The 27434-nt window shown below is 42.2% G+C and overlaps 2 protein-coding genes across 21 annotated transcripts in view; both read right to left on the bottom strand.

Moving 5' to 3' along the window:
• Positions 1 to 2834, bottom strand: part of CCNY (cyclin Y) — a 120484-nt gene extending 117650 nt beyond the window's left edge. Inside the window, exon 1 of the mRNA XM_025264681.3 lies at positions 2728 to 2834. The gene's annotated coding sequence lies outside the window, so the exon portion shown is untranslated. The remainder of the gene's footprint in view (positions 1 to 2727) is intronic.
• Positions 2835 to 18460: 15626 nt separating this feature from the next.
• Positions 18461 to 27434, bottom strand: part of CREM (cAMP responsive element modulator) — a 67879-nt gene continuing 58905 nt past the window's right edge. For 7 of the 20 annotated variants that reach the window (XM_044927373.2, XM_006063191.4, XM_044927377.2 and 4 more), the window contains 2 exons: positions 23394 to 23550; positions 19325 to 19629 (listed from right to left, as the gene is read on the bottom strand). In XM_044927373.2, coding sequence (XP_044783308.1) covers positions 19485 to 19629; positions 23394 to 23550 — 302 coding nt within the window. In that variant the 3' untranslated portion in view covers positions 19325 to 19484. 20 annotated transcript variants of the gene reach the window in all.

The raw sequence follows: 27434 nt of genomic DNA, 5'->3' as shown, positions 1-27434 counted from the left end.
TTCCGTGCTGAAGGGTCATTGGCAGAAGAGAATGGCAGTGTCAACAGAGAACACCATCTGGGGGTGCGCGCAGACTCGACCAGGGGGCACGGCAGCCACAGGCTGTTGCCCGGTGATGGACGGCTGCTGGTCTACAGCAACTTTTGTGCACTACCCGCCCCCATCCCACCTTCTCCTCTAATGCTCCTGCCATATTCCCCTTAGCAATGTGTCTGTGGGGCTTATTCAGGATATGACTTTGGGTCCACAGGCCAGGAAAGGAAAGATAAGTACCATGGCCTCATCAGTAATTTTCCAGACTGCCAACCCCCTCCCACCAAAACATCACACGCACATGAAAATCCTCAAGACAGAAATGACTCCTGCTTGACACGTGGTGAGGGTTCCAGGAAAGTCCACAGAAGCAGTGTGATGCCAAGATGATGATGAAAGGCATCTCTTATTGAACACGTGGTACATACTAAGTTGGTTGTTTATATATATGTATATATACATATATATGTAAAACCAAGCCTATGCTTTTATTCTCCATTTTACAGAGAAATGGTGCCAATATGATGGTGAAAGGTGTCATTTATTGACCACCTGCTGGATACTAAGTTTTTTTGTTTGTTTGTTTTTACTACCAAGCCTATGCTTTTATCCTCCATTTTACAAATAAAGACACTAATTCTGATCATTAAATCTGTGGAAGGTCACACTACTGAGAAATGGCCAAAGTGGGGATCTTGTCTGCAAGATCACCCTCCTGCCGCACCTCCAGGAATCACTGAACAGTAGCTCAGAAAAGCAGATTGGAATAATGAGAGAGGATTCTGCAGATGTTTTGAGTAGAAAAGAGACACATTCTAGTGAGCCTTGCTTCTCTCCTTTCCTCTTTTTGAAGTGGTTTGGGAGTGACTGCTTAGGATTAGTTCTAGACTTGAAGAGAGGGGGGCCTTGTTATTTCTGTAGAACTCAGCCCTCCCAACCAAAGGCAGCAAGGTTGAGAAGCGTTATTCAGGAAAAACCCATGCCTTTAGCCCCAGCATCTCCTGTGATGTAGCCCTTGGAAGTCTGAATGCAGGGGCACTTTCTCACATGGATCTGGCCCAGGTGTGGGGCTGGAGGGGGCGAGGGGAGGTAAGCAGTGCAGCCTGAGACCCTGTCCTTGAACACTCAGCCTTCTTAGAAAGCTTCCAGCTGGATCAGCTAACCCCACCCTGTTCTCAGCAGACAGAAGTACTTGGGAATTTTTTTTTTCCTTCATCTCCATAATTGCTGTTGAAGGTTTTGGTTGTTGTAGAGAAGTAAATATGAAACTTGGGGGGATGGCTTATTACTGCTCTTCAAACTTTTTAGCTATAGAAGCTGGGTATTTTTAAGCAGAATTTTGAAAGGAATCACAATATTGAAAACATGAGCAATATCACTGTCAGCTCAAACAATTTATAAATATCTGCTTATATAAAGAAACCACCTCAACTGAATCAGGAAGCCATAATTACACAAACCAGTCATTTGCACAACTCCCTGAATCACCTCCTAGAAGACAGAAAACACTGAGCCAAGTTAACCCAGGACGTGGACCTTTGGTCAAAAGAAGGAAAATGGCCCCAAGCTCAGGCTAAGTAACTGCTCCGAGTGTGTGTGCTCCACCCACCCGGTGGCCCGTTTCCATGGCAGCCGCTGGCGTTGGCAAGGCACTGTGGGGTAACCAAGACCCTTTGTTGTGCCACCAGTGCTCTTCTGTCACTTTATTTTCCAGTGACCCCTCCCCCTCCAAAACAGGCCCCTGGAAAATCTTATAGTAACCAGCTACAGGGGAAGTATTGACTCTGATAGCAACTTGACCTGGACCAAGGTAAAGTGCTTCATTTATCCGTAGAACAAAGCTCCAAGGTTATTTTCTCTACCATTGAGGTGAGTTAGGAAGTAAGGGAGCCCACTCCACCTTGCAATTAATTGTAAGTATACATCCTAAACTGCACTTGTTTGCAGAACATTCTAGAATACTTTAATGCCTTGAACTGTTTGTAATCAATGAGTGGTAACTTAGGTTTAAAGATACAACTAGTGAATAAGGGAACTTAGAGTTGAAAAAGAAAATGTGGCCAAGATTCATTCCCTACCAATCCAGTTAATTTTTTAAAAGCCTTAAATATCATAAGCAATCTCAGTAGTCTTACATTTGAGTGATTTTCTGAAATATTCACTGAAGTGTCAGATGTACATGCAAAAGCCATTGCTTCATTGCCTGTAAAACAGATGAATACCTTCACCTAGATAGAAATCAGGGAGAAGGCAATGGCACCCCACTCCAGTACTCTTGCCTGGAAAATCCCATGGACGGAGCAGCCTGGTAGGCTGCAGTCCATGGGGTTGCACAGAGTCAGACACAACTGAAGCGACTTAGTAGTAGATAGAAATCATCAGTCCAGCCAAGGATTATTGGCTAGTATGGAATCTGTACTGAATAGAAGTCTCAGTGCCAGCCACCAAAAATCTAGTGTCTCTAAAAAAGACTTTTCAAAAACCAAGTCACCTTAGTTTCAGGCCACCTCCTAACTGCTGAGGAAACCAGGGTACTAACCTGCAAGTTTGACCGAGTTTGCTACCCTCCAGGCTTCACAGCCCACATAGTGGGCAGTGTCTGAGAAACAAAAAGCTTTTTTTTATTAGAAACAAAAGCTTTTTCTAGGAAGGAGATGATATTTAGCACTGGAAAATAACAGGACCAAGGCTCACCTGGTGGCAGAAAGCTCCAGGGCAGGGAATTCCAGTCCCAGTTCAGCTCCTGACATGATGTGACTGAAGAGACGTCGAGCTCACCGCCCAGTTTCCTCACCGTGACCCTAAAATGACAACACAGCCGACTTCACAAAGGGGCCAGGATGTGGGGCAAACAAAGGACAGCAGCACTTTTCCCATTTCAAGATGGGAAACATTAAAAAAAAAAAAATGGGCACGCACAACCTCATTATGTGAGATGTCCCCACACGCCTCTGCCGTTTTAACTATCAGGGCGCCGTGTTCAGTCATGTCCAACTGTGCGAGTCCATGGACTATAGCCCGCCAGGCTCCTCTGCCCGTGGAATTTTCCAGGCAAGAATACTGGAGTAGGTTGCCATTTCCTACTCTAGGGGATCTTCCCAACCCGGGGTCAAACCCGCATCTCCTACATCACCTGCTTTGGCAGGTGGGTTCTTTTACCACTGTGCCACCTGGGAAGCCCATTAACCATCAGTGACTTATTTAGTCTCAGTCACAATACCTTCTGTTCGGGTTACTCTGGATTCCCTAATCTTGACTTTGATCTCTGATGGTGAGCCCTGAGTAAGCTTTCCAACAACCATTTCATCTGCCTCCCAGCTCACCCTGCATCTCCAGGACCCCAGGCCTGGCTTGCCCAGGATAAAGGGCACACCTCTCTGACCACCCCCCCTTCCTACGTGCAGCCCACACACTGTAATAATGTGCCTTGTGTGTCATAACTAGGTCATGACCCTTCTCAGGTCATATGTCACCTCCTCACTTCTCTCAGATCCTAGTGCTCTGTACATAAGACAGTTCAATATACACCCCCAAATGGTAATTATCTGTTAGACCTGTTGTTCTCCAATGGTTTGGAGAGTGTTTTCCCAACTCAACGGATTAGTGCTTTCCTTAATTAATAAACATTTCCCTACCATACAAACACGGTTACCTGAAAATATCATTCTGGCTTAGTGTATGTCCTTATTACATCATGGTTTAAATTTGAAAAGGCCCCTGTATGATCATTATACATGGAAACAGCAATGTCTCACTGATGTGGCATTATAGGAAGAGGTCCAGACCATTTAAATAAACTTCCTGGGTAAATGAAAAGACCTCCTTAAAGGACCCTTTGAAAAGTTGCACCATTTTTGATAGCACTCTTCGTTTCAGAAATAATATAATCAAACGTTTCAGTACTTACATATTTATCAGTGGCTGTTTTTCTAAAATGTGTATAGATGTCTGCCTCCTTGTGAATGGGAAATCAGACATAATTTAAGGTTTTCATTACATTCCAAAGCATCGTTAAGTATACATTATTGAATATTGTAATAATCCAAAGTGCTAGTTTTGCTTCTTAGAATTCTTGTTTCTCAGCCAGATGACACTATTATTTCACCTGCTGGTCCCTTCTAATTCACTGCTTCTGATCTACTCCACAGGCTTCCCAGGTGGCTCAGTGATAGAGAATCCACCTGCCAGTGCAGGAGATATGGGTTTGATCCCTGGGTCAAGAAGATCCCCTGGAGGAGGAATGGCAACCCACTCAGTATTCTTGCCCCAGAATCCCATGCACAGAGGAGCCTGGCAGGCTACAGTTCAGAGGGTCACAAAAGAGTCAGACACGACTAAGTGACCAAATAAGCAATCTACTCCAGACCAGCACACCAGGAAATCAAACTTAGGAGTAAGAAACGTGTTTGTGCACTGCTGGTAGGAATGTAAACTGGTGCGGCTGCTATATAAACTAGTATGGTGGTGGTGGTTTAGTCGTTAAGTTGTGTCCGACTCTTGCAACCTCATGGACTGTAGCCTGCCAGGCTCCTCTGTCCATGGGATTCTCCAAGCAAGGATACTGGAGTGGGTTGCCATTTTCTTCTCCAGAGGAATTCCCCCAACATAAAAATAAAATTATTGTATGATTCAGCAGTCCCACTTCTGAGTGTACTCCCCCCAAAAATTTGAAGGCAGGGTTTCAAAAAGATTTTTGTACATTCCTGTTCACAGCAGCAGCATCTACAGTAGCCAAAAGGTGGAAGCAACCTAAGGGTCCGTCGACAAATGAGTGGATAAACAAAATGTGGTGTATAACTACAATGGAATATTTTCCAGCCTTACAAAGGCTGAATTTCCCCTTGAGAATCCCTGTGTTGTCCTGGGCCTAGTGAGTTTACTTCCCTCTCAGGCTTTCCCCGCCAGGCCATGACCTCTGCATGTCATGACCGACAGCTCACCCTGGTCCCTCCCTCTCTCAGTTCCTAGGAGGGTCAAAAGAAAAGAAAGGAAATTGAGTAGGGGGAAATGGGGTACAGGGGAAAACCATCTTGAAGGGACTAGCAGGGGAGACCTAACAGCCCCTCATCCCCTCTTTTGTGCTAGGCAGCGGGCACATGAACAGGTATATATTATGACCCAATCTTACAAATGAGGGAAATTGACGCCTATTTCCAAAAGGTGAAATTAAGAGAAATAAGGGCACTGCTGTGAGTTCATTATTCTCAGATTAAATCTTTGCTAATTTTTCTCAGGGAGCAGCAGGTGGAGGAGGGGCTGTTAAAAAAAAGAAGAAAGAAAATTCTGACATATGCTACATATGAACCAACCTGGACATTGTGCCAAGTGAAGTAAGCCAGTCACAAAAAACACATATTTTAAGATTCCACTTATATATGAGAGGCACCTGGGAAATCAAATCATAGATACAGTGGAAGCACAGAGTACTAACCTTAGGACCACCAGGGAATTTACATTATGATTAAAATTTTAATTTTTATCTCTCATCAACATCTGGGTGTATCTGCTTAGTTTTTCTTTCTGTTACAGATTAAGGAATGGAATGGGAGAGACAGAATGTACACAAACCCAATGGCCAGACCATCAGAGCAATAGATTGACCCATGACCTGCAGCCACCTACCCCAGAGACCAACCGCTTATCCACAGTAACCAGCCCAAGAAGCCAGCCTCCTTGAAATCAAACTTAGAGGAAGCAAGATTGCTGTCTCTAGCAACAAGCCAGGAAGCTAAATAGTGACTTCTGTAACAATTGGCCTCAGATGGCTAGGGCTTGATTAATAACGGACACACCTTCCTAATTTTGCCCCTGCTTCCAACTTAAAGCCAGCCAGAGGGAGTCAAATCTGACCCCCAACCAATCACGTAAGATCCCTGGTTCTAGGTTATCCACCCTCAGCTGCCCCCTGCCACCAGCCTCTGGTCAGGCACACCTGAAACCTCCCCTTCTCCATCTTACACAGTTTTCCCACTCCTTGCCCACCCTTGAGTCTCCACCGAAACACCAGCGACGGTGGCTGGCCCCCTTGCTATTGCAAACTCAGAATAATGGCGCTTGCTTTTCTCATTTTGTTCATTTCTCTTTATTTCTGCAGATGTATAGTTTCTGCTGTGTAATGGCAAAACACTATTCAACTTTCTGCAACACTTAACTACCAAAACATAACTGTTACAACCCCAGTTTCCTAGCAAGTTCTTCCATTATTACAGTGCTGAAATTTTTAACAGTGGGTAGTCATTTGGAAAAATTCTTTTAGAACAGTTCTTTTGCCACTTAGACTCTTCTATAATACTTCAGCCACTGAGAAACAGAGAACATCTGTTTGTTCTAGTGTTTGTGGATGGCTGGAGTGGCCCCAACAGATGACCTCTGAATAGCAGGGATATTTGTCCATCTCACTTGAAAATGTACACGTGTTAACTGAGTCCAAGCTTGTACTGCTCACTGCATGACAGACCAGTACGTCAAGAGATGAGTTGTTGGGGCGAGGAATAGCAACTTTAAGAGGAAAGCCAGAAGCCTGAAAAAAATAACGGATGTGTTCCAAATAAGCAGCTTGTCTGGAGTTAGCATTCAGGCTTCTTTTATACTAACAGGGGAGAGCGTAAAGTCAGACATTTCCTGTTTCCGGTCAGCCTTTGGAGGGGATGTGTTAATTTCTTTCTCCCTGAAGTCATTCACAGGTGGGTCTGGTCATAATGTTTCCTGGGAGCTAAACAAAGGTATTTTAGCTTAATGCTCATTACCTGGGAGGCAGGGTTCCCAGAGATGGGCCATTATGTATGATTTAAGTTTATAGGCAATATCCCTTTAGTGATTAACTTGTAATAAAATTAAAGGTAGGACGTATTTCTGTTTGCTTGGATCTGAATAACTACTGGCTAAACATCAGGTGTTAGAAAGTACTTGATAAAGCTGGCTTCACTGTCATGCTGAAAAATCGTAACGGATATTACTTTTTAATTAGGTGATGTCCTTCTCTCCCTGTACCTCCATGTACATGACCTCCCTATGCCCTGTAGGTAGCATCTATTTGTCTCAGGCAGAATTATGATTCTTCTAGAATACAAAGAAAAACATGTTTGTGCAGTCTAGCCTTTGCTATCGAGAATTTTTAAGATCACAAACTTGCAAATCAGGCTTTCAAAAGAGACAGGACTTTCTAAATCCCAAATGCTCTTTGTATTTCCAGGGGCAAACCCAGGCTGGCTGGTACATTATTACAAGAGCTTGAATTTTAACACTAATGATCTTGTGGGAAAATGCAAGGGTAAAACAGAAGTTTACTTTAAACCAGAGCACCAGGGAGTCCCTTGAAACAGGAAAGGAAAATAGAAAAATCCCATCTCTTCCAGGTCTGGGGAGAGGCAGCAACAGCAAAATGAATTGGTTCGCCCTCTAGTCAGAGGACTCCCGGGAAGGTAACATCCCACTGGTGGAGAGAATGGAGCTTGGCAATTTCCTACACTGTTTTCCTGGTATTTGATTCTGATTTGCAGTTTTAGGTTCAGTGCATTACATCGTCAGTCTTAGGGCTTGTTACCTGGGTATTTCCTGTGACTTTGCACCTTCTCCCTTCTCCTCCCCGTCTCCATTCATGGCAAATGGGAAATGTTTAACGCAAAGCATACTCTTGTTGAAAAGCATATGTTGTCTGATACCTTTTTTAGACATTGGATATGTTAATTATGTTATTTTGAGGAAGTTAAAAACCCATCTCTTTCAGAACAGTGATTCTCAAATAGGGTTCATTTTGACGTGCCATTGAGACTAAGCAGACCCGGGATGGGCTGTTATTTCTGTTTAACAATTTGGCTCCATCTAGTGGACTGCGAGGAGATCCAACCAGTCCATTCTAAAGGAGATCAGCCCTGGGTGTTCTTTGGAAGGACTGATGCTAAAGCTGAAACTCGAGTACTTTGGCCACCTCATGCGAAGAGTTGACTCATTGGAAAAGACTCTGATGCTGGGAGGGATTGGGGGCAAGAGGAGAAGGGGACGACAGAGGATGAGATGGCTGGATGGCATCACCAACTCGATGGACATGAGTTTGGGTGAACTCTGGGAGTTGGTGATGGACAGGGAGGCCTGGCATGCTACGATTCATGGGGTCGCAAAGAGTCGGACACGACTAAGCGACTGAACTAAACTGAACTGAGTGGTCAGTTTGGGAATTTTCATAGGCTGTCATCTGTTCTTTAATAATAATATGCAGTAGTGTGTGCTTTCCTGTCTTGACTCTGCAATCCCATGGACTGTAGCCCGCCAGATCCTCTGTCCATGGGATTTCCCAGGCAAGAATACTGGCGTGGGTTGCCATTTCCTCCTCCAGGGGGTCATCCCGACCCAGGGATCAGACCCGTCTCTTGTGTCCTCTGCATTGGCAGGCTGATTCTTTACCACTTGTGCCACCTTTAAAACTCCTCTTCAAACATAGTCATTTTTCCTAGGAAGGTTTGGGGGGGTGGATAACTGACTAAGAGAATATATGCATTTTTAGCAAATACGACAGTCATGTTTGAAGAATGACTAAGGTTTTTTTTCAAGTGGATAAGGAATCTTTTCCATTTTAAACCTTTTGTCGTATATTGAAGTACAGCCACTTAACAATGTTGCGGTGGTTTCAGGTGCACAGCAAAGGGCCTCGGCCAAACACACACGTTATCTATTCTCCCCCAGACTTCCCTTCTATCCAGACTGCCACATAACATTTTTTGAAGAATGACTAAAGTTTGTATATATGATTGGCAGGTTTAGCAAATAAAAATACAGGGTACTCAATACAATTTAAATTTCAGATTAAAAATAATTTTAGTATAAAATTTAGTAAAATTTTTTTAGTATAAGTATGCTTAAATACATTAATCTGGCAATTTATGTGTTTCTATCATATTTTGCATCTCAGTTGACAAATGAGAATTCTAAGGATCAAAGGCTCAAAAAAATAGTAAGTATTTTTCTCATTTTACTATGGCCTGTCCTTTTTTCTTTAGAAATTTTCCTCTAAGTTTCCAGAAGAAATCAGATCAGAGTCTGATCAGATAACACTTCAGTTTAAGCTCCAAGTATCCTGAGACATCTTTGTTTTAACTTGACCAGGTGAAATGATCACTATGCAAGTTCCCAGGGGACCCTCAACCTCTCCCTGAAGCTTCCCCACCTGGCCCCTGGGGCTCACCTGTGGGTTCCAGTCATTTGTGAGGACACAGCTACTACATGAGAGCAATCTTTATAATGAAACTCAGCCCAACGATAGGCTGCCTTAGGTTCTCATCACAAAATACATGGGGACTTCCCTGGTGGTCCAATGATTAAAACTCTGTGCTTCCACTTTCCACAGCAAGGGGCATGGGTTTGGTCCCTGGTCAGGGAACTAAGATCCAAGAAACTGTGTGATGCAGCCAAAAAAAAAAAAAATTATCTCCTAGTTTTGATGAAATCCCAAATTACAAATGATATCTTCAGTTCAGTTCAGTTCAGTCGCTCAGTCGTGTCCAACTCTTTGCGACCCCATGAATTGCAGCACGCCAGGCCTCCCTGTCCATCACCAACTCCCGGAGTTCACTCAGACCCACGTCCATCAAGTCAGTGATGCCATCCAGCCATCTCATCCTCTGTCATCCCCTTCTCCTCCTGCCCCCAATCCCTCCCAGCATCAGAGTCTTTTCCAATGAGTCAACTCTTCGCATGAGGTGGCCAAAGTACTGGAGTTTCAGCTTCAGGATCATTCCCTCCAAAGAAATCCCAGGGCTGATCTCCTTCAGAATGGACTGGTTGGATCTCCTTGCAGTCCAAGGGACTCTCGAGAGTCTTCTCCAACACCACAGTTCAAAAGCATCAATTCTTCGGTGCTCAGCTTTCTTCACAGTCCAACTCTCACATCCATACATGACCACTGGAAAAACCATAGCCTTGACTAGACAGACCTTTGTTGGCAAAGTAATGTCTCTGCTTTTGAATATGCTATCTAGGTTGGTCATAACTTTCCTTCCAAGGAGTAAGTGTCTTTTAATTTCATGGCTGCAGTCACTATCTGCAGTGATTTTGGAGCCCAGAAAAATAAAGTCTGACACTGTTTCTCCATCTATTTCCCATGAAGTGATGGGACCAGATGCCATGATCTTCGTTTTCTGAAAGTTGAGCTTTAAGCCGACTTTTTCACTCTCCTCTTTCACTTTCATCAAGAGGCTTTTGAGTTCCTCTTCACTTTCTGCCATAAGGGTGGTGTCATCTGCATATCTGAGGTTATTGATATTTCTCCCGGCAATCTTGATTCCAGCTTGTGCTTCTTCCAGCCCAGCGTTTCTCATGATGTACTCTGCATAGAAGTTAAATAAGCAGGGTGACAATATAACAGCCTTGATGTACTCCTTTTCCTATTTGGAACCAGTCTGTACCATGTCCAGTTCTAACTGTTGCTTCCTGACCTGCATATAGGTTTCTCAAGAGGCAGGTCAGGTGGTCTGGTATTCCCATCTCTTTCAGAATTTTCTACCGTTTATTGTGATCCACACAGTCAAAGGCTTTGGCACAGTCAATAAAGCAGAAATAGATGTTTTTCTGGAACTCTCTTGCTTTTCGAAGATCCAGCAGATGTTGGCAATTTGATCTCTGGTTCCTCTGCCTTTTCTAAAACCAGCTTGAACATCTGGAAGTTCACGGTTCATGTATTGCTGAAGCCTGGCTTGGAGAATTTTGAGCATTATTTTACTAGCGTGTGAGATGAGTGCAATTGTGCGGTAGTTTGAGCGTTCTTTGGCATTACCTTTCCTTGGGACTGGAATGAAAACTGACCTTTTCCAGTCCCTGTGGCCACTGCTGAGTTTTCCAAATTTGCTGGCATATTGAGTGCAGCGCTTTCACAACATCATCTTTCAGGATTTGAAATAGCTCAACTGGAATGCCATCACGTCCACTAGCTTTGTTCGTAGTGATGCTTTCTAAGGCCTACTTGACTTCACATTCCAGGATGTCTGGCTCTAGGTGAGTGATCACACCATCGTGATTATCTGGGTCGTGAAGATCTTTTTTGTACAGTTCTGTGTATTCTTGCCACCTCTTCTTAATATCTTCTGCTTCTGTTATGTCCATACCATTTCTGTCCTTTATCGAGCCCATCTTTTCATGAAAAGTTTCCTTGGTATCTCTAATTTTCTTGAAGAGATCTCTAGTCTTTCCCATTCTGTTGTTTTCCTCTATTTCTTTACATTGATTGCTGAGGAAGGCTTTCTTATCTCTTCTTGCTGTTCTTTGGAACTCTGCATTCAGATGCTTATATCTTTCCTTTTCTCCTTTACTTTTCGCTTCTCTTCTTTTCACAGCTATTTTTAAGGCCTCCTCAGACAGCCATTTTGATTTTTGGATTTCTTGCCATTCTTTATATCACAGGAAGCAAAATAAAAGCAAGTTAGTTCACTATAAATGGGCGTGCACCATCTTAGTGGAGTGGTGGCAGTGCTCTAACTTCTAGATTGTGGTGATGATTACACAGCTAAAAGTCACTCACTCAACTGTACACTTGAACTAGATGAATTGCAGCATGAGAATTGTATCTCAATAAAGTTACTCCCACACGCCAAATTCATTGCAGTACACTATATGACCACAGAGTGTCAGCCAAGACAAACATGAAGGATTTTCCCATAAACCTATCTCCAAAGATCTCCATCAAACCTATCTCCATCACCAACCACGCTGACTGTGGCTGCCTCTCACCACAGAAATTCCTGTGTCCTGGGCCTCAGGAGTTTGAAGTTACCAAGCACCAAAGTCAGGTAGCAGGAATAAGGAAATATTTTCAAATATTTGCTTATGCAAATCTACAGTGATCGTAGCTATCAAATCATTTAACCCATGATATTTGCTGAAGCTGAAACTCTACCTGATATGAAGAACTGACTCATTGGTAAATACCCTGATGCTGGGAAAGATTAAAGGCAGGAGGAGAAGGGAACGACAGAAGATGAGATGGTTGGATGGCATCACCGACTCAATGGACATGAGTGTGAGCAAGCTCCAGGGGTTGGTGAAGGACAGGGAAGCCTGGCGTGCTGAAGTCCATGGGATTGCAAAAAGTCGGACATGACTGAGCAACTGAACTGAACTGATATGCAATTAAGTAAAAAAAAAAAAAAAAAACAACCCTCACACCACAATAATCTTCAATAAGAAAACTAGAAATTTAGTCCTATTGGAAATATTCAGTTCAGTTCAGTTCAGTCGCTCAGTCGTGTCCAGTTCTTTGCGACCCCAGCACACCAGGCCTCCATGTCCATTACCAACTCCCGGAGTTCACTCAGACTCATGTCCATCAAGTCAGTGATGCCATCCAGCCATCTCATCCTCTGTTGTCCCCTTCTCCTCCTGCCCCCAATCCCTCCCAGCATCAGAGTCTTTTCCAATGAGTCAACTCTTTGCATGAGGTGGCCAAAGTACTGGAGTTTCAGCTTTAGCATCACTCCTTCCAAATATTAAAGTCCTTTAAAACTGGTTTTGGACTAGTTATATGTTCTGTTATATAAACTTTAATTTGTATAGCTATTATATTATACATTAAAACTGTAAATTTAAAAGTAGAATTTTAAAAATGTCCATCTAATTATATAAAAATCAATAAAACTATTAAAATAAGTTTGATTTAAAAAATCAAATAAAATCATCAATAAAACTTTTCAAATAACTAGTTAACATGGAGAGAAATCTTCTAAAAGGAGTATAATCTCTCTTATTCATGACTAATTTAGTCCTTTGAAGAAGTAAAATCAATAAGTCGGGTGATGGGAAGGTAAATCTTCTAAGGCGTTGAAAACCACAGTGGTTTCTGGGCTGGCAATACTTCCTTTTACTCAGTGCAGCCGTGTTAAGAGTGAGCAAGGCAGAGACTTGTGAGCTGGAAAATTTTCAGTCACATTTTGAGCATATTCATAAATAACTGTAAGTGAAGTAACATTTGTCTAAATAAAGTCTTCAGGTGTCAAAATCTTAACCTACATGATCCAGATCAAAGTAGACACCCCTTCCTTCATTAAGGCCAGTTTCAGTCTAAGGCCATTTTGCTCATGAATTCTGTACCACATGTCAGGGATGGATGGATCCAGCAAGGTCCTGCAGCTTCCCACTGTTTCAGGGGTCACAAGGGCAAATGGTTTCTCAGAAAACTAGGCTTTCGCCAAAAGCTGGTTAAAAATTCAGTTTACAAAAAAAGAGAGGCATTGTGGTAATGGAGTTAAGAGTTCTGAGTATTTCTAATCTCGCCATTCCCAGTAACTATCAACATTTAAATAAATCAACCTAAAATCTGGTTTCCTTGTCTATAAAATGAAAGCAGTAAGTTACACCTTTATCACCTCTTTTTAGCTTGGGGATTCTATTCCAATGTGTAAGTCTGCAGCTTTGATATCCCAACATCTAATCCTCAATCTGTAGTACCATTTTCTCCTGATGGCTTCATGGATTTTAAACACCAGAGAGAAATGGATGCATGCTCTCAAACGGATAACCAGCAAGGGCCTCCTGTCTAGCACAGGGAACTTGGCTCAGTGTTGTATAGCAGCCTGGATGGGAGGGGAGTTTGGGGGAGAGTGGATACATGTCCATGTGTGGCTGAGTCCCTCTGCTGTGCACATGAAGCTATCACAACAATGTTAATTGGCTACATTCCAATATAAAAGAAAAGGTTTTAAAAAGAAATGGATGCATGCTCTTGTTCATTACAACAGGAAGGGTTCGGGTGTTCCTAAGTCTACCCAGTGGGGCCACAGAGTGTCTCCAGCCACCACCCACCTGGCCAGCACGCATGCCCTCCGGCCACCTTCTTGCTTTGGGTCCGGGCTCCCTTGCTCGCTGCCAGGTTTGCTCTCGACCCTGAGCCCTAGCTGTTGTGTGACCTTGGGATAGTCACTTACCCTCTCCAAGTCTACTTCCTCGTCTGCAAGATGGGGGTGATGGTAAAAGCACCAATACTGATGAGAATTAGGTGCGATAAGCCCCGTGTGGCATGCATTTTGGTGCTGAGCACAGGGACAGCACTCAGTAAATGGCAGCCATTGCTTTGGATAACAGCTGTGTGGTTGGAGCCGCCACAGGACTCGGGATGTAACAGAAGAGTCCATGAAGTGCCAGTGTTGCCACGGGCCCTGACCCTCTCTCCTTCCAGACCCTTTCTCACTCGTAGCGACGAACATGCTGCCTGACTCCGCAGGTCTCTTTCCAGAAACCTATCACAGTCCTGAATACGGCACAGCAATCTAAGGAAACAGGAGGCATCATCCATGAATCTCTTTCCCAAAAAAGAAACTGGTGACCGCAGTTGCCTCCCGGGTGACGGGAGCCAGGGATGGGAAACAGACTTTGCACTCTATACCTTTGTATCCTTTGAATTTTGAATCTCAAATATGTCTTACCTATATTAAAAACTAAAGTTGATTTCTGAAAAGTAAAAGGATACAATTAATTTTTTAAAGGTGACACCTTCCCTCCGGACAGTCGGGGAGCTGAAAGTCGAGCCTCACAGGCTTCCTCATCCCCCGCCCCCGACCTCAGGGCTGTGGGCAGAAGCCATGGGGGCACAGAGGGGAGGAGAAAGGGTGTTAAGTTCAGACTCTGACTCTTTCTGCACAAAGATCCAAGGAATTCATAGATTCGGAGCAAGGCTTTATCTCCAAATCTGATCGATGGCCCAGGAAAGGTAAAGATCTGGATTAAAAGCTAGAACATGGACTCCCTGGTGGTTCAGTGGTTAAGACTCCACACTCCCAAAGCAAGGGTCACTGGTTCAATCCCTGGTCGGGGAACTAAGATCCCTCAGCCAAACAATAAAAAAAAAAAGTAAAAACAAATGGTAATGAAGTGTGTGCAGTGCAACCCACACTGAGCTTTGGTACTATTTATGAACAAACAGACATTTTTTTTTAATAAGGAAATCTGAAAAAACAAAAATCTCTATCTTCCTGAAAACTAAGACTGGCTTAGAAATAAGAAAGGTTGCATTTCATTTAAGCACATACAACCTACTGTAACAGAGTGCAAGGTTACTTTTGTTTTATTCATTTTCCATCTTTGATGAGCTTCCCTGGTGGCTCAGATGGTAAAAGCGTCTGCTTGCAATGCGGGAGACCTGGGTTCAATCCCTGGGTGAGGAAGATCCCCTGGAGAAGGAAATGGCAACCCACTCTAATACTCTTGCCTGGAAAATTCCATGGATGGAGGAGCCTCATAGGCTACAGCCCATGGGGTCGAAAAGAGTTGGACTAAGCGATTTCACATCTTTGATGGAATTATGTGTGAAGAGACTTACCTTAAATCTCGTCATAAGTCATCACACAGTATCCTGTGGCAAAATAAATCTTTGAAGTACAAACACTGTGTTAACAATGGTTTGTGTTAAAAAATAAATACATTTGGAATTCTGAAATGTAGGAATATGAAATGTACTTAGGAGAAAATGGATTTATAGAGAAGCTTACCCACAAAGCATAAAGATTCAACTGTGCCATGCTTGAGTAGCTGGCGTGGGGTTGGGTGTCTCTAGGACCACCTCAGATGCGGCACCTCAGATTTGGCACCTCAGCTGCCGAGAAGCTTGTGAAGTGCTGATAACTCAGCAGGGCTGGCTGAGTCTCGGGGGCAGCCTGTGCTGCACATGTGCCCAAATCACGCCATGATTTTTGGTTGAGGTCTAGAAAAGCAGTGTGTTGGTTTCAAGAGTCCTCATACTTTAAAAATGTACTTTAGGCACAAAGGCACAGCCTTACTGGACATAAGAAGAGCTGATGAAGGAAGCAGAGAGGCGAGGCTGCTGATACAAATGGTGCTACTTCGGACAAGTGCAGAGCTCCTGGCCACACACCCAGCAATGTCCTCCCTCTATTCTTCCATTTTGAGCAATTTCAAGTCACAAGCCACCTAGTTGAATCTGAGAAGGTGGTGTAATCCTCCAACCTAGGGTCAATAATTTCTATTTCCAATAGTCCAGGAGCAGAAACTCTTAGGATTAAAAGAATAAAGTCACAGACACAGTGACAGCTCTGGATTCCATGCAGCACTGCTGCACGAGACAAACGATGTCCACACAGCTTCCAGCTTACCTCTGGCTCCATCTACCAGGAGGCTACAGGCAGTATCTGCTAATGCTGGGTGGAAAGCTAGCACATTGTGCTAATCTAGCATCAAAAGATGAGGTTCCAAGGTACAAATCAGATAAGCCAGAATCTGGGGAAGTCCTGTGCGACTCCAGCCTCAAGTCCCACCAAGGTCCCCAACCCCCGGCCAGCTGCAGCCTCGCACATCACCAATATGGGACACCCCATTAGCTGCCCACACCTGGCTCTTCCGGAATCCAGTTCTATTCAACACCAATTGGCCATATGCTTCACAGAAGCTGGCCACCCTCCCAGCCCCAGAGGCTGCATCCTCACTAGGAATCCAAAGCTTTTAACTCCACTCTCCAGGCCAGTGAGCAGCTGCGGAAGGGGGTAACGATGAGCGTCTGGCAGGTGAGACTCAGCTGGTGAGACTTGCAGAAGGTCTTCTGTGCAGGTTTTCTTTGCTCTGAAGACAGGACAACCAGAAGAGGTGCTGCCGGCTGCCCTCTGGTGCTTATATCCAGGCAACGATACCAGGATTCGGAGGCCAGCCTACACAGGGAGCCGATGCTCTTGAGGCCGTGTTGAGCCACTGAATCTCTGGGCCTGGTGTCTCATGAGATGATAACATTTCCTCATGTTTAAACTCCTGGGGAAAAGGGGGGGGGGCATTGGCTATCGGGGTCCCAAGTAGTCAGATGCAATCTCCTTTCCCTGAAATGACAGAGTGGGGTACACATGTATACGCACAGCCTCTGTCAAACCAAATGGACTCCCTCCATGAGTCCTAATTTCACCTCCTCCATCTCCTTGACTCTTCTCCTAGGAGGGGGTCTGCTCTGTACCCCATCTAGATACACACACCCTCACCGCTGCATTTCCAGTCACTCCTGTCTGCCTCCTTCAGGAAGACCCCATCTGGCTCCACCCACATCTGCCTCCCCTTCTGACCTACTGCATCTCCTGCATCCACTTGTTTACGCCCTGTCTGCCAATCCCTGGGTCACCCCCCCCAGTGTCCACACTTCTGAACATACATCTCATTTACACAGACTCTGAGCGACTGAATGAAAGGTTGAGTGATGGAGTGACTGATAACTGCATGAGTACCAAGCACCCTTCTCCTTCACTTGAAACCTGGGGTTTTCCTTTCCTCTTTTCTTTCTTATCTTCCTTCCTCATCTTACTTCTCTGTAGAATGAAAGACAAACATTGAGATAAAAGAGATTCAGAGCTCGGGCTCTGTTGGGTGGATTAAGTATTTCTAGAGAAAGCCGCAAACGGTGCGCCTGGCCTCCTGGGAGTTACAGATAAGGGATGATGACGTGGGGTGGCACTAAGATGCCACACAGCGGCCTCCTGTCCTGCACCCCACACTGCACACAGAAGCCAGCTCCACCGCTGAAACTGGGGGAGGGGCAGCCTTCACAGGTCGGGAGTTACAGCAGAAACTAAGCTGAGTCCAGCCCACAGGAGGCCTTCAGCAGAAGTCCCATGAGTGAGTGAGGTGACAGAGTATCTTGTGGTCAGGGCTTTGGGCTTACACATGTCTTCGAGGTTTTTTATTATAAAAGTAGGATGACATGTGAATACCAGTAATAACCCACTCGACGTAATGAACTTCATCTGAAAGTGCTGACTCAAAAGTATTTGATCTAACAAGTAGCTATCTCAAAGTGGAAAAATAAAATCTTGAGTTGTCTTAGATTTTCCTTTCAAATTCCTATGGTGGGACTTCCCTGGTGGTCCAGTGGTTAAGAATCTACCTTGCAATGCAAGGGGCTTGGATTGGATCCTGGATTGGGGAACTAAGATCCCACAGTCTGTGGGGCAACTTAGCCCATTTGCTACAACTAGAGAGTCCATGAAGCAGCAAAACATCCCGTGTGTCACAACTAAGCCCTGATGCAGCCAAACAAATAAATATTAAAAAAAAAAAAAAAAACCAAACCCTCCCATGGTGGTTAGCCACAACTCACAATAGAGGGTCACCAGCAGGAGATTTCCAGACCATGCGCAGAGAGGCCTAGTCCATCACACCAGCTGAATCTCTCAGAGCTACTCTGCTGTATACAGCTAAGCCCTGGGGCTGGGTTTCTGAGACGATGGCAGAAAGAACACGTGGCAGAAAACATGGCCCACTGGAAATCGGCAGTGGAGCCCGTGAAGGTCTGCAAATACAATTTGAACTTGTAACTCGGCACAGGTATTAAAATATGTGTCACCTTTCATCACCTTAAGAGCAAACCGACACTAAAAGCTTCTGCAAGATCTTTTATATTACACCATAGAGTAAAAACTGTAGTCAATGTTCGGATAGTTGAAAGAGCACAAACACTACAAAGTGTAACCAACATGGTTCTATTAAAAACTGTTGTCAACTCTGGCATTCAAGGACAGCAATACAATATTTTCTTTACAAAGCAACCAATATAAAAATCTGCAAATGCCATAAATTCATTTATAGGCTATTATTTTCACATAGGCATGTCACTAGATTCTTTCCATTCCTTCTTTCTTTCCATTCTCTCCTGAGGTATTTTTTTGTGGTTTATTTTTATTGTACTGCTGGATGCATTTATCTTTGATCACCCTTTCCTAAAATGATTTTTAAAGATCTGCAAAAAATTTTTATTGCATAGGACACTATTCATGACACAGAGATGGGGAACTGCAAATATGTAGCATTGGAACAAGTCTTACAAATATTGCATTTTAAGAATCTGTTACAGACTTTTTTTTACAGTTTGTCTCTTTTAAAAAAAAATTGAAGTTACAGCTAAGAGTTAACTACGTACAGTGAAGCAGTTTGGGAATGTTAGAGATTAGAAAATACGCTGAATGATACAAAGGAGGAAAAAAAAGCCATAATTCTTGCCGGCTATATATTGTATTGCCTTCAAAAGCAACTGTACAGGTTGTAATCAGTTCATAGTTAAATATTTCTACTAATCTGTTTTGGGAGAGCAAATGTCTTTCAAGGTTTCCAGTTCCTCTATAAGCTTCTTGTTTTGAACTTCCAGCACCGCGACTCGACTCTCCAGACACTTGACATATTCTTTCTTTCGACGTCGACATTCTTTAGCAGCTTCCCTGAAAGAAAATAGAAAGCAAAAGGGCAAACAAAACATTTTTTCGCATGCACGCTACTGACAAGGAGGCTGAAGAAGGCTTGGGAAGTGTGATCATGGTTGCATTCCCCATCCTGGGACAAGAGGTCTCATTCAATTTCAAACACTAAAGCCAAACTGGGTTCTCAAGGGTCACTGGGGTCCCTTCCACAGGTCATTCCACATGGCAATTAGTAGCATGGCTGCACCTCCTGCCTTGATTAGAGTTCAGAGCAAACAAGGTCCGAGTCAAAGACAGTTACTCTGCTTTATGGCAATAAAGATCTTTGAGGGCCTTGAGTTCCTCAATGAGGGTCTTGTTTTGGTTTTCAAGCACAGCCACGCGGTTTTCAAGACACTTGACATATTCTTTCTTCTTCCTGCGACACTCCCGGGCAGCTTCCCTGGAACCAACACAAGGCAAGTGACAAGGGGAACAATCTCTCAGCGCAGTCCAGAGCGGACCCCCGGGCTCAACCACCAGGCGGTCCTCGGTCAGGTCTGGACAGAGCCGCACGACAGCTGTGACCAAGCACGGGCCTGGGCGTGTGGTCACCCTCAGCCAGCAGGAGCGATGGCAGAGCAACAACTGGCCCGGCATCTGTGGTACCAGGTGTTTCCTTAGGGCACATGGCCCATGGTCACAGGGACCAGAAGGTTTTCAGTAACCAAAACGATAGGAACACATCCCCACATGAATTTCTACCAAAAAAAAAAATGACAGATCTGTTCAATTCTCTTAACTATCTTTGTCCACCAAAAGCCACATGTTCCATCATGAGTTAACTTGGATCAACAATGATTAGAAAAATTAATCCTCAGCAACCTTAAACCTCAGTATGGGAGGTTTTTATTCTTCAAGACTAAATCTCAGTTAAGACAAGATCAACTGGGATGGCAAGCAATAATTTATTGGCTGGAAAAACAACACAGATAAGAATAACAGGTCATGCACATTCTCATAAACCAAAATTAAAGGGACTCGGCTTTTGAAAATTAAAGGAGAGAAGACAGGGTACAGAATACAACCCTCAGTAATTCAGACAACTTAAACCTGGAAATGTGAGAATGCCATGACAGAAAGCATGGAAAGGACATGAGACCTACATCTGCAAACCAGGGCTGCAAGCAGTGCAGACACGCCCGGAGGAGGCCGGACCAGCAGCCAAAGCAACACACACAGATGAATCCACGAGCCGAGGCAGTTACTTTCACGCGTAACCCCACCAAAAAACAATGGACACAGCCAGCATTTTCTGTCCTCCTTTTTTTTTTTTTCAGGGAGGGAGGAGGTGGCAACCACATCATTTAACTCCTCTGCAGAAGATACCCTTTGATCACAGCTTTATTTTGAAGCATTCCTTTGAGAAGAACTGCCTTTCAGGTACTCATCGTATCAAAAAGCCTGCGTTGAAATAGATAATTCAAATATATAAACAAAAGTTGTGTCGAATGTCTAATTACCAACTACGGTAATGCCAGTTACCTCTGCTGCAATCCTGAACTAGGATTGACGTGTGCAACACACTTGGCCGATTCTGTTTTATGTTTGGGGATAGTTGATGCTCACTAACAACTGGTTATCTGTGTTTTCTCTGTCGGAATTAAGGGTCAGCAGAAGAGAGACCTTGAAATCCCAATGAACTGCAGGAAGAGATCAAGCCTTACTGCCTAGCTGGGAACAATGGCGTCACCCTGTGAATTTAAGATGTTCTCAGACTTCTCAACCAGTTAACAGAAAAATTAACAGTGTAAAAGTGAGCCCAATCTGATAAACACAGATTAAGTTAATCTAAATGATTCACATGGCAAAGTCAAGAGTAACTCCAATCACACTTGGCAGTTTGGGAGCATAATTCAACTCTTTCACAAAGAAATGAAAATATATTTCTGAATACCAAGCTTTTCATGATTAAATCATCATATGAAATTCTAGATCTGGAAGGAAGATAGTCATTTTATAAAACAAGTTACCATGAAATGAAATTTTAAATATTGAAGAGCAGTGTCGTGGGATGTCTAATTTTTCAAGTTTTATTTACCAAGGTCAACTATTTCTAGTGAAATGTCCATACTTCATGTTTCATGTGTCTGCCTGCGTGTTACCAGAGTCAAAATGTTCTAGGCACAGGACTATTTCTAGTGAAATATTCATACTTCACGTTTTGTGCGTCTGCATGCATGTTACCAGAGTCAAATGTTCTAGGCACAAAGCTCTGAATGGTCATACCAGTAGGTGGTACATTCCTAAGTTGTCTCGGCTACGGAAAACACCTGTTTCTTCTATTAATAGTTAGCTCAGCTTTCAGGTCTTGCATTTGTCTGAAGATATCCTTGGCGTGGAGAAGAAATACACAGCAAAGAGGAAACACTGACAAGCTTGTTAAAAAAATAAAAACCATCGTGGGATTGATAGAAATACAATTAAGTATCTATTATGAATGCCAGCCAAAGAATTTAGTCTTTTTAGAGAGAGAATGTGTAACAGGTCTTTTACATGAATAAGTCAGTCCTACATGTCTCTACATGGTGGGGCTATGGGTAATTTTAATTCTTTCTGTAAGGCCATACAACTAAATGTGCAGCTGACACCAAGGTCTCTTGCAGGTGACCTCAGTGTTCGTGCTATGTGGGCTCTGGGTAAAGACAACCTGAATGCACTTCCAGGTTCTGGGCAGTTTGGGCTGTGTGATTTTAGCCAGCTTGTAACCTGACCTCTCTGAACCTCAGCTGCTCATCTGTAAAGTAAGGAGGATGTGTATGTGTGTGTGCTCAGTCATGTCTGACTCTTTGCAACCCCATGGACTGCAGCCCACTAGGCTCCTCTGTCCATGGGATCTCCCAGGCATGAATACTGGAGTGGGTAACCATTCCCTTCTCCAGAGTATCTTCCCGACCCAGGGATCGAACCTAGGTCTCCTGCATTGCAGGCAGATTCTTTATGGTCTGAGCCACCAGGGAAGCCCATGAAAAGTAAGGAGAATAACTAGACCTATTCTCATGTGAAAGCTATGTGCCTGCGAGTTAAAGAAATGGTAGAAACAAGCATTGAAAACTTGCTCAACAGACACTGAGCAACCAAATAGCCATGTGTCATCTGTTTTTCTCTTGTCCTGCTCTGAAACTGAAATCTCGAAGCTAAAATAGACCCGTCTCAGAATTCCTCGCACCTAGAGACTGTCTCAGTTATTTCAAGCCCAGAAAATATGCAAGAACATGTGAGAAAATGAGAGAGGGAACTAGAAGTATACTACAGGAGGTATCTCTACATGGTGGGGCTGTGGGTAATTTTAATTCTTCCTCTTGCTTTGTCCCTGCACTCAGCGAGAATTTTTCAGAATAGACTGTACTTTGGTATAATAGAGAAAAAACGAAGTTACAAAATGGATAGAAAACTACATGTAAAAGACAGAAAATTCTGAACTCATATTCAAATTTATTTTGCTCATAAAGAAGCTTTTTTTTTTTTTTTTTTTTACAGGATCTTTAACAAGTCAGAGGGGTGGGATGGGGTGGGAGGTGGGAAGAAGGTTCAAGAGGAACTGGACATATGTATGCGTATGGCTGATTCATGCTGATGTATGGCAGAAACCAACACAATCTTGTAAAACAATTATTCTCCAATTAAAAAAAAAAAAAACAAGTCAGGCAATGGTTTTATTTCAGTCTTTTTGTATAAAGTATAGAAGTACTTCATTATCATCATCGAACCATTTTCTAAGGTTTTCATTGTATCTGAATGTCTTATTTCATAATAATGATAATTATATTGACCATACTAATTGACAAATTAAATAATGATAATTTTTTAAAATATTATTTTAATTTTTATTGAGTATAGTTGCTAAGAAGCTTAAAATTACTTATCACCTATTTCACAAAGTAAATACCAAGTATAAAGTGAATCTTTATTTGTAATAAAGTCCTTCTGTTGTCATTAAAAAAATATAATGTCTCATTTAGATATTACCCTACAACACGGGGATGTACCTCGGCTGATGAAAGAGTTTCACAGCTGGAACTCTGATTAGAAAACTTACCTATGAGCACAAGCAGAGCAGGAGTCTACACAGAATGCCACAGAACACGTAACATGGGAGAAATAGCTGAGGACTGTAGGAAATGATAGGTCCCCTAGGTGGCCGCAGTCTCTGATGGAACGCCTTACCTGTTTTTCATTAGCCTCAGCTCCCGTTTGCGTGTCGCTTCCTCTGCTAGCTGCTGGGGACTGTGCAGGCTTCCGGGGGAGGCAGCCATCACCACTCCCTGTGGCAAAGCAGTAGTCGGAGCTCGGATCTGGTAAGTCGGCATGTCGCCAGTGGCAGCTGCGAGGAAACAAAACGGCACAAGTCATATAAACAATTTCCCACTTGATATATTTTATATAAAGTTTACCTGGAAATAACCACCTTCTTTTTACAAGTTGTGAGAGGTGATCTTGCTAATGTTTAAGATGACTGTTCAGGGCATTATAGAAATCTTAGGTATGAAAGATCTCATGAGCATTTGGAACAGTGCTACTCAGGATGGTCTATACATTTAATAGAAAAATGCCCTAACACTTTTTAGAAAGGTTTTTTTTTTTTTTTTTGTAAATCAAAGGCTAAAGTAGGGAGACTTTTGAATTAGTAGTTCATTTAGCCTAAAATCAGTGGTGTGCTGATACGTATTTAACCGCAAGCTCTCCAGGAGGGAAAAAGCAGCCCTGGTCTGTAGTGTTTATCGAATCCCAGGATGTGAACACTTTCACCATGGCCAGTTTCAAGCTACCAGTGTGACTTCACTAGATGTAGAGGAGGGAAGACATATTATAGTAAGGGGCACACCATGGAGACAAAACAGAGGTAAATAACCTCAAGATCATGGATATAATTATTAGAAAGGATGAGTTTTAAGTGTTTATTAATGTAATTTATGTTAAGTTTATGTGTATTATCAATACATCTAATTTTTACTGATAGCTGTTTTTGCAGTCAGTTCATAAAAATCCTGAAAATGTAATCATCGGTACCAGCAAACCAGTGGAAGCTGCCCCTTGCACACCACTGCAAGAATTTTATTTAAGCAGAACATCTGTATCCTCTGAACAGCCCGGTGAAGAGATTTTCCCAGAGCCTACATCATACCTGAAACAGTTCCTGAAAATCTTTAAATGCAAGTGTTATTAACAGATGATGACTAACTGGGCTGCTGGAAGGAAAATACTAGCTTACTGTATTTTCAGCTTAAAAACAAGAACAAAATAAGAAACAGGAAAGCTCTACTTAAAACTGGTTTCTCTGCAGAATAATAATTTTTGTCTTTCCTAGGTTCCTTGGAATAATAACACATTTCTAAGCAATCATTTTTTAAAAACACATTTTCTAATTATAATATAATCATAGCTAAATGATAAATTTAAATATTTAGTATTCAGACTGAATACTAAAAGTCCTCAAAGTGTCCTGATTTCAAAGTTTGTCTATCCACTGCCATAAACACAGCTTCCTAGAAAGGACAGATGGATTTAAGTCATGAAACATTTTTTTACCACCAACTTTTCAACTTTGAGAATGAATGGTCCATAGTTAATTGAACATTCATTTTGATGAGATATTGCAAAATGCATGCTCTCTCAAAGTTAAATGCAAGAAAGGTTTAAAAAGTTATCAAATTCTATAAAAATTGGTCTGAACCTAGTGCCAATCAAAATATGAAAGGTATCATCACTATGTGTCATTGAAATGTATTATACCCATTGAGTAAGAAACAAAATTTTACCCAAAAGGGAGACGAAGACTTTTTCACTAAAGTGGAATATTATCACTGAAAATAGCCAACCAGTTTAAAAGGTTCATCAAAAATGATCTATGTGCTTCTTTTGGATATATACCAGGGTTTTTTTTTCCCTCTAGGGCTTGAGAATTAAGTGAAAGAATAAAAATATGGCTTTGAGTGAAGATAACAAGGTCTTTGTAAGATTAACAAAACCACTTATAAATTTCTCCCTTCTGTATATAGTTTAATAAACAATCATGATAAACAGTAACTGTGATAGATATAACAATCACTAGCAAAATTCAATATTAGTAAACTTGGGAAAAATCCTAAATTTATTTTTGTGACTATTTAAAACACTGTATACACAGATGTCTTATTATATGTCACAGAAAATTTTGAAATATTTTGTAATTATTTAAAAAGATATTTAAAAAAATCAGTTGTAAACTGTTAACTTCCTTAAGATTTTTAAGAAAAACTTCAAATCATATTACCAGGGGAACTAGAACGGTGCACAGAACAACACTGTGGTCTCCTTTCTCTGTATTCACATCAGGGGAAGGTGGTTAAGGGTTAATAAAGGTTAAACAATGGAACAGCTGGAGGCGACAGAGGCTTTCTAAAATTGGAACAATGGCCTGTGACGAATGAGAAGTTCTTGTGTCGTCCCTGTGCTGACATTTGCAGGCAGCAAGGATGCAGACCTTGGTCTAGGGTTGCTCTGGCCAAACACTGCTCACAAAGAGTGCAATAAAAATTAGCAGCAAGGCACAGAGGGGTTCAGGATGCTTGCTCTAGTTTTGTATATATCTGCTATTTTTGGTACTGTAAGTTAGAGCAGACTGGTTATGTGATATACAATAGTTAAAGAGCATCCATTTTTTAAAAAAGGAAAAGGAGTAGGGGGAGGAATATTTTGCAGGTGAAAAAATAAAGTTCATTCACTGGTCTTAAAGCCAGAAATGTTTCTAAACTTGGGCCTGTTTCCAAAAGCTGAAACTACCCTCCAAGGGCCAAACTTGGCACCATGAAGAAGAGCGGCACTTTTTAAAGAAGTATTCTTAAAACATTTTGAGCAACAGCTCAGGAAAAAATACAGCTATAAAATGATATCTTGGAAAGGAATGTTGTATTTGGATGTATTAGTTCTAGATTATTCGCTAACAAAACTAGGTTTTATTACACTTTTTCAGACCTAGAATATATTCATTCTATCTCCTTCAACAAAAAATCACCCTGCAGTGCATTAGTTCAAGCCACAGATAGGAATTAATGTAAATTAGTAGGAATTAGCACCAATTCCTATAATATCCCCAATAATTTATGTGATGGTGCTATTCTAATGTCTAATGGTTACTGAATAAGGATCAAAGATGAATTCCATATATTGAAATATGATCTTATTAGTAAGCATGTTAGTAAGATATGGGCAAAGAGAATCTTTTGTTTTAAGGAAATTCAAATGTCAAAAACTTTTGTTTTTGAAACAGGTTATCAAAAAGTTTTTGTCTTAGCTTTAGTTTTCAGTGAAGTGATTCAGTGGTAATAAAGCAGGTCAGATGTTGAGGATCACAGTTCAAAGAAACCTATTAGATTCTTCGGTGTCACACTCTGATCCATGGATTCTTACAAAGGCCAATTCCTGTTCCTTCTAACTACTAAAAGTGCCCAAATTATTTTTTATTCCAGAATTTCACTGTACACATTATTTCTGAAAATAAGTAGACCATCTGTGGGGGCTTTAAACTCATGATCAAAGAAAAACAAGGAAAAGATATTGATATACTAATTTTATTCTAAGGCTGCAAACTTTAAAGACAAGTCAGGGACATCTTTTTTACCTTGGTATCCCCTAGAATCTAGCTCGGTCTTTGATACTATAAGTGCCTAGTGAGTTTACATGTGTACCACACGGAGTAAAATTTAAACTTCCTGGGGTTTTGCAAAAGTCCACTGTCATTTAGAATGTCTAACATAAGCAATATTATGATTATAAGACCGTAATTGGCTATTGTTATTATAGCTAAGTCTTTAACACTAAGCCATGGAGAGCCCAATAAGGTGCCATGTGTTTATGTTTATTCAGACTTCTCGATAAAAGGCACTATTTCTTCAGTCTTCCCTTAGGTAGTAGTCATCTAACCTGGCATTTTGGAAGGAGAGAAATTCTATTTATAGTGCGATTCCAACCATCTAACTCCTGACATGAAAAAAAGAAATGTTTAGGTTTAGTATCAATATTTCATGAGAAAGAAAATTCCTAGAACTCTCACTTCTGGTCAGTAACTTCATACCTCTCTTCGCAAGCTTTAAACACGGTACAGCAGAAAAAGCATGGGGCTTGGAGTTGGGGTTCTAGTCAGCTCTGCCACTTACCAGCCATGTGACTTGGGGCAAGTTCAGTTTCCTCATCTGTAAAATGGGGATACATGGTTTCATTTAATACTCA

Source organism: Bubalus bubalis, chromosome 14 (genome assembly GCF_019923935.1).
Source record: "Bubalus bubalis isolate 160015118507 breed Murrah chromosome 14, NDDB_SH_1, whole genome shotgun sequence".
Lineage (NCBI taxonomy): Eukaryota > Metazoa > Chordata > Mammalia > Artiodactyla > Bovidae > Bubalus > Bubalus bubalis.
The sequence above is the reverse complement of the archived record's forward strand: the minus strand, read 5'-3'. Positions and strand labels throughout refer to the sequence as shown.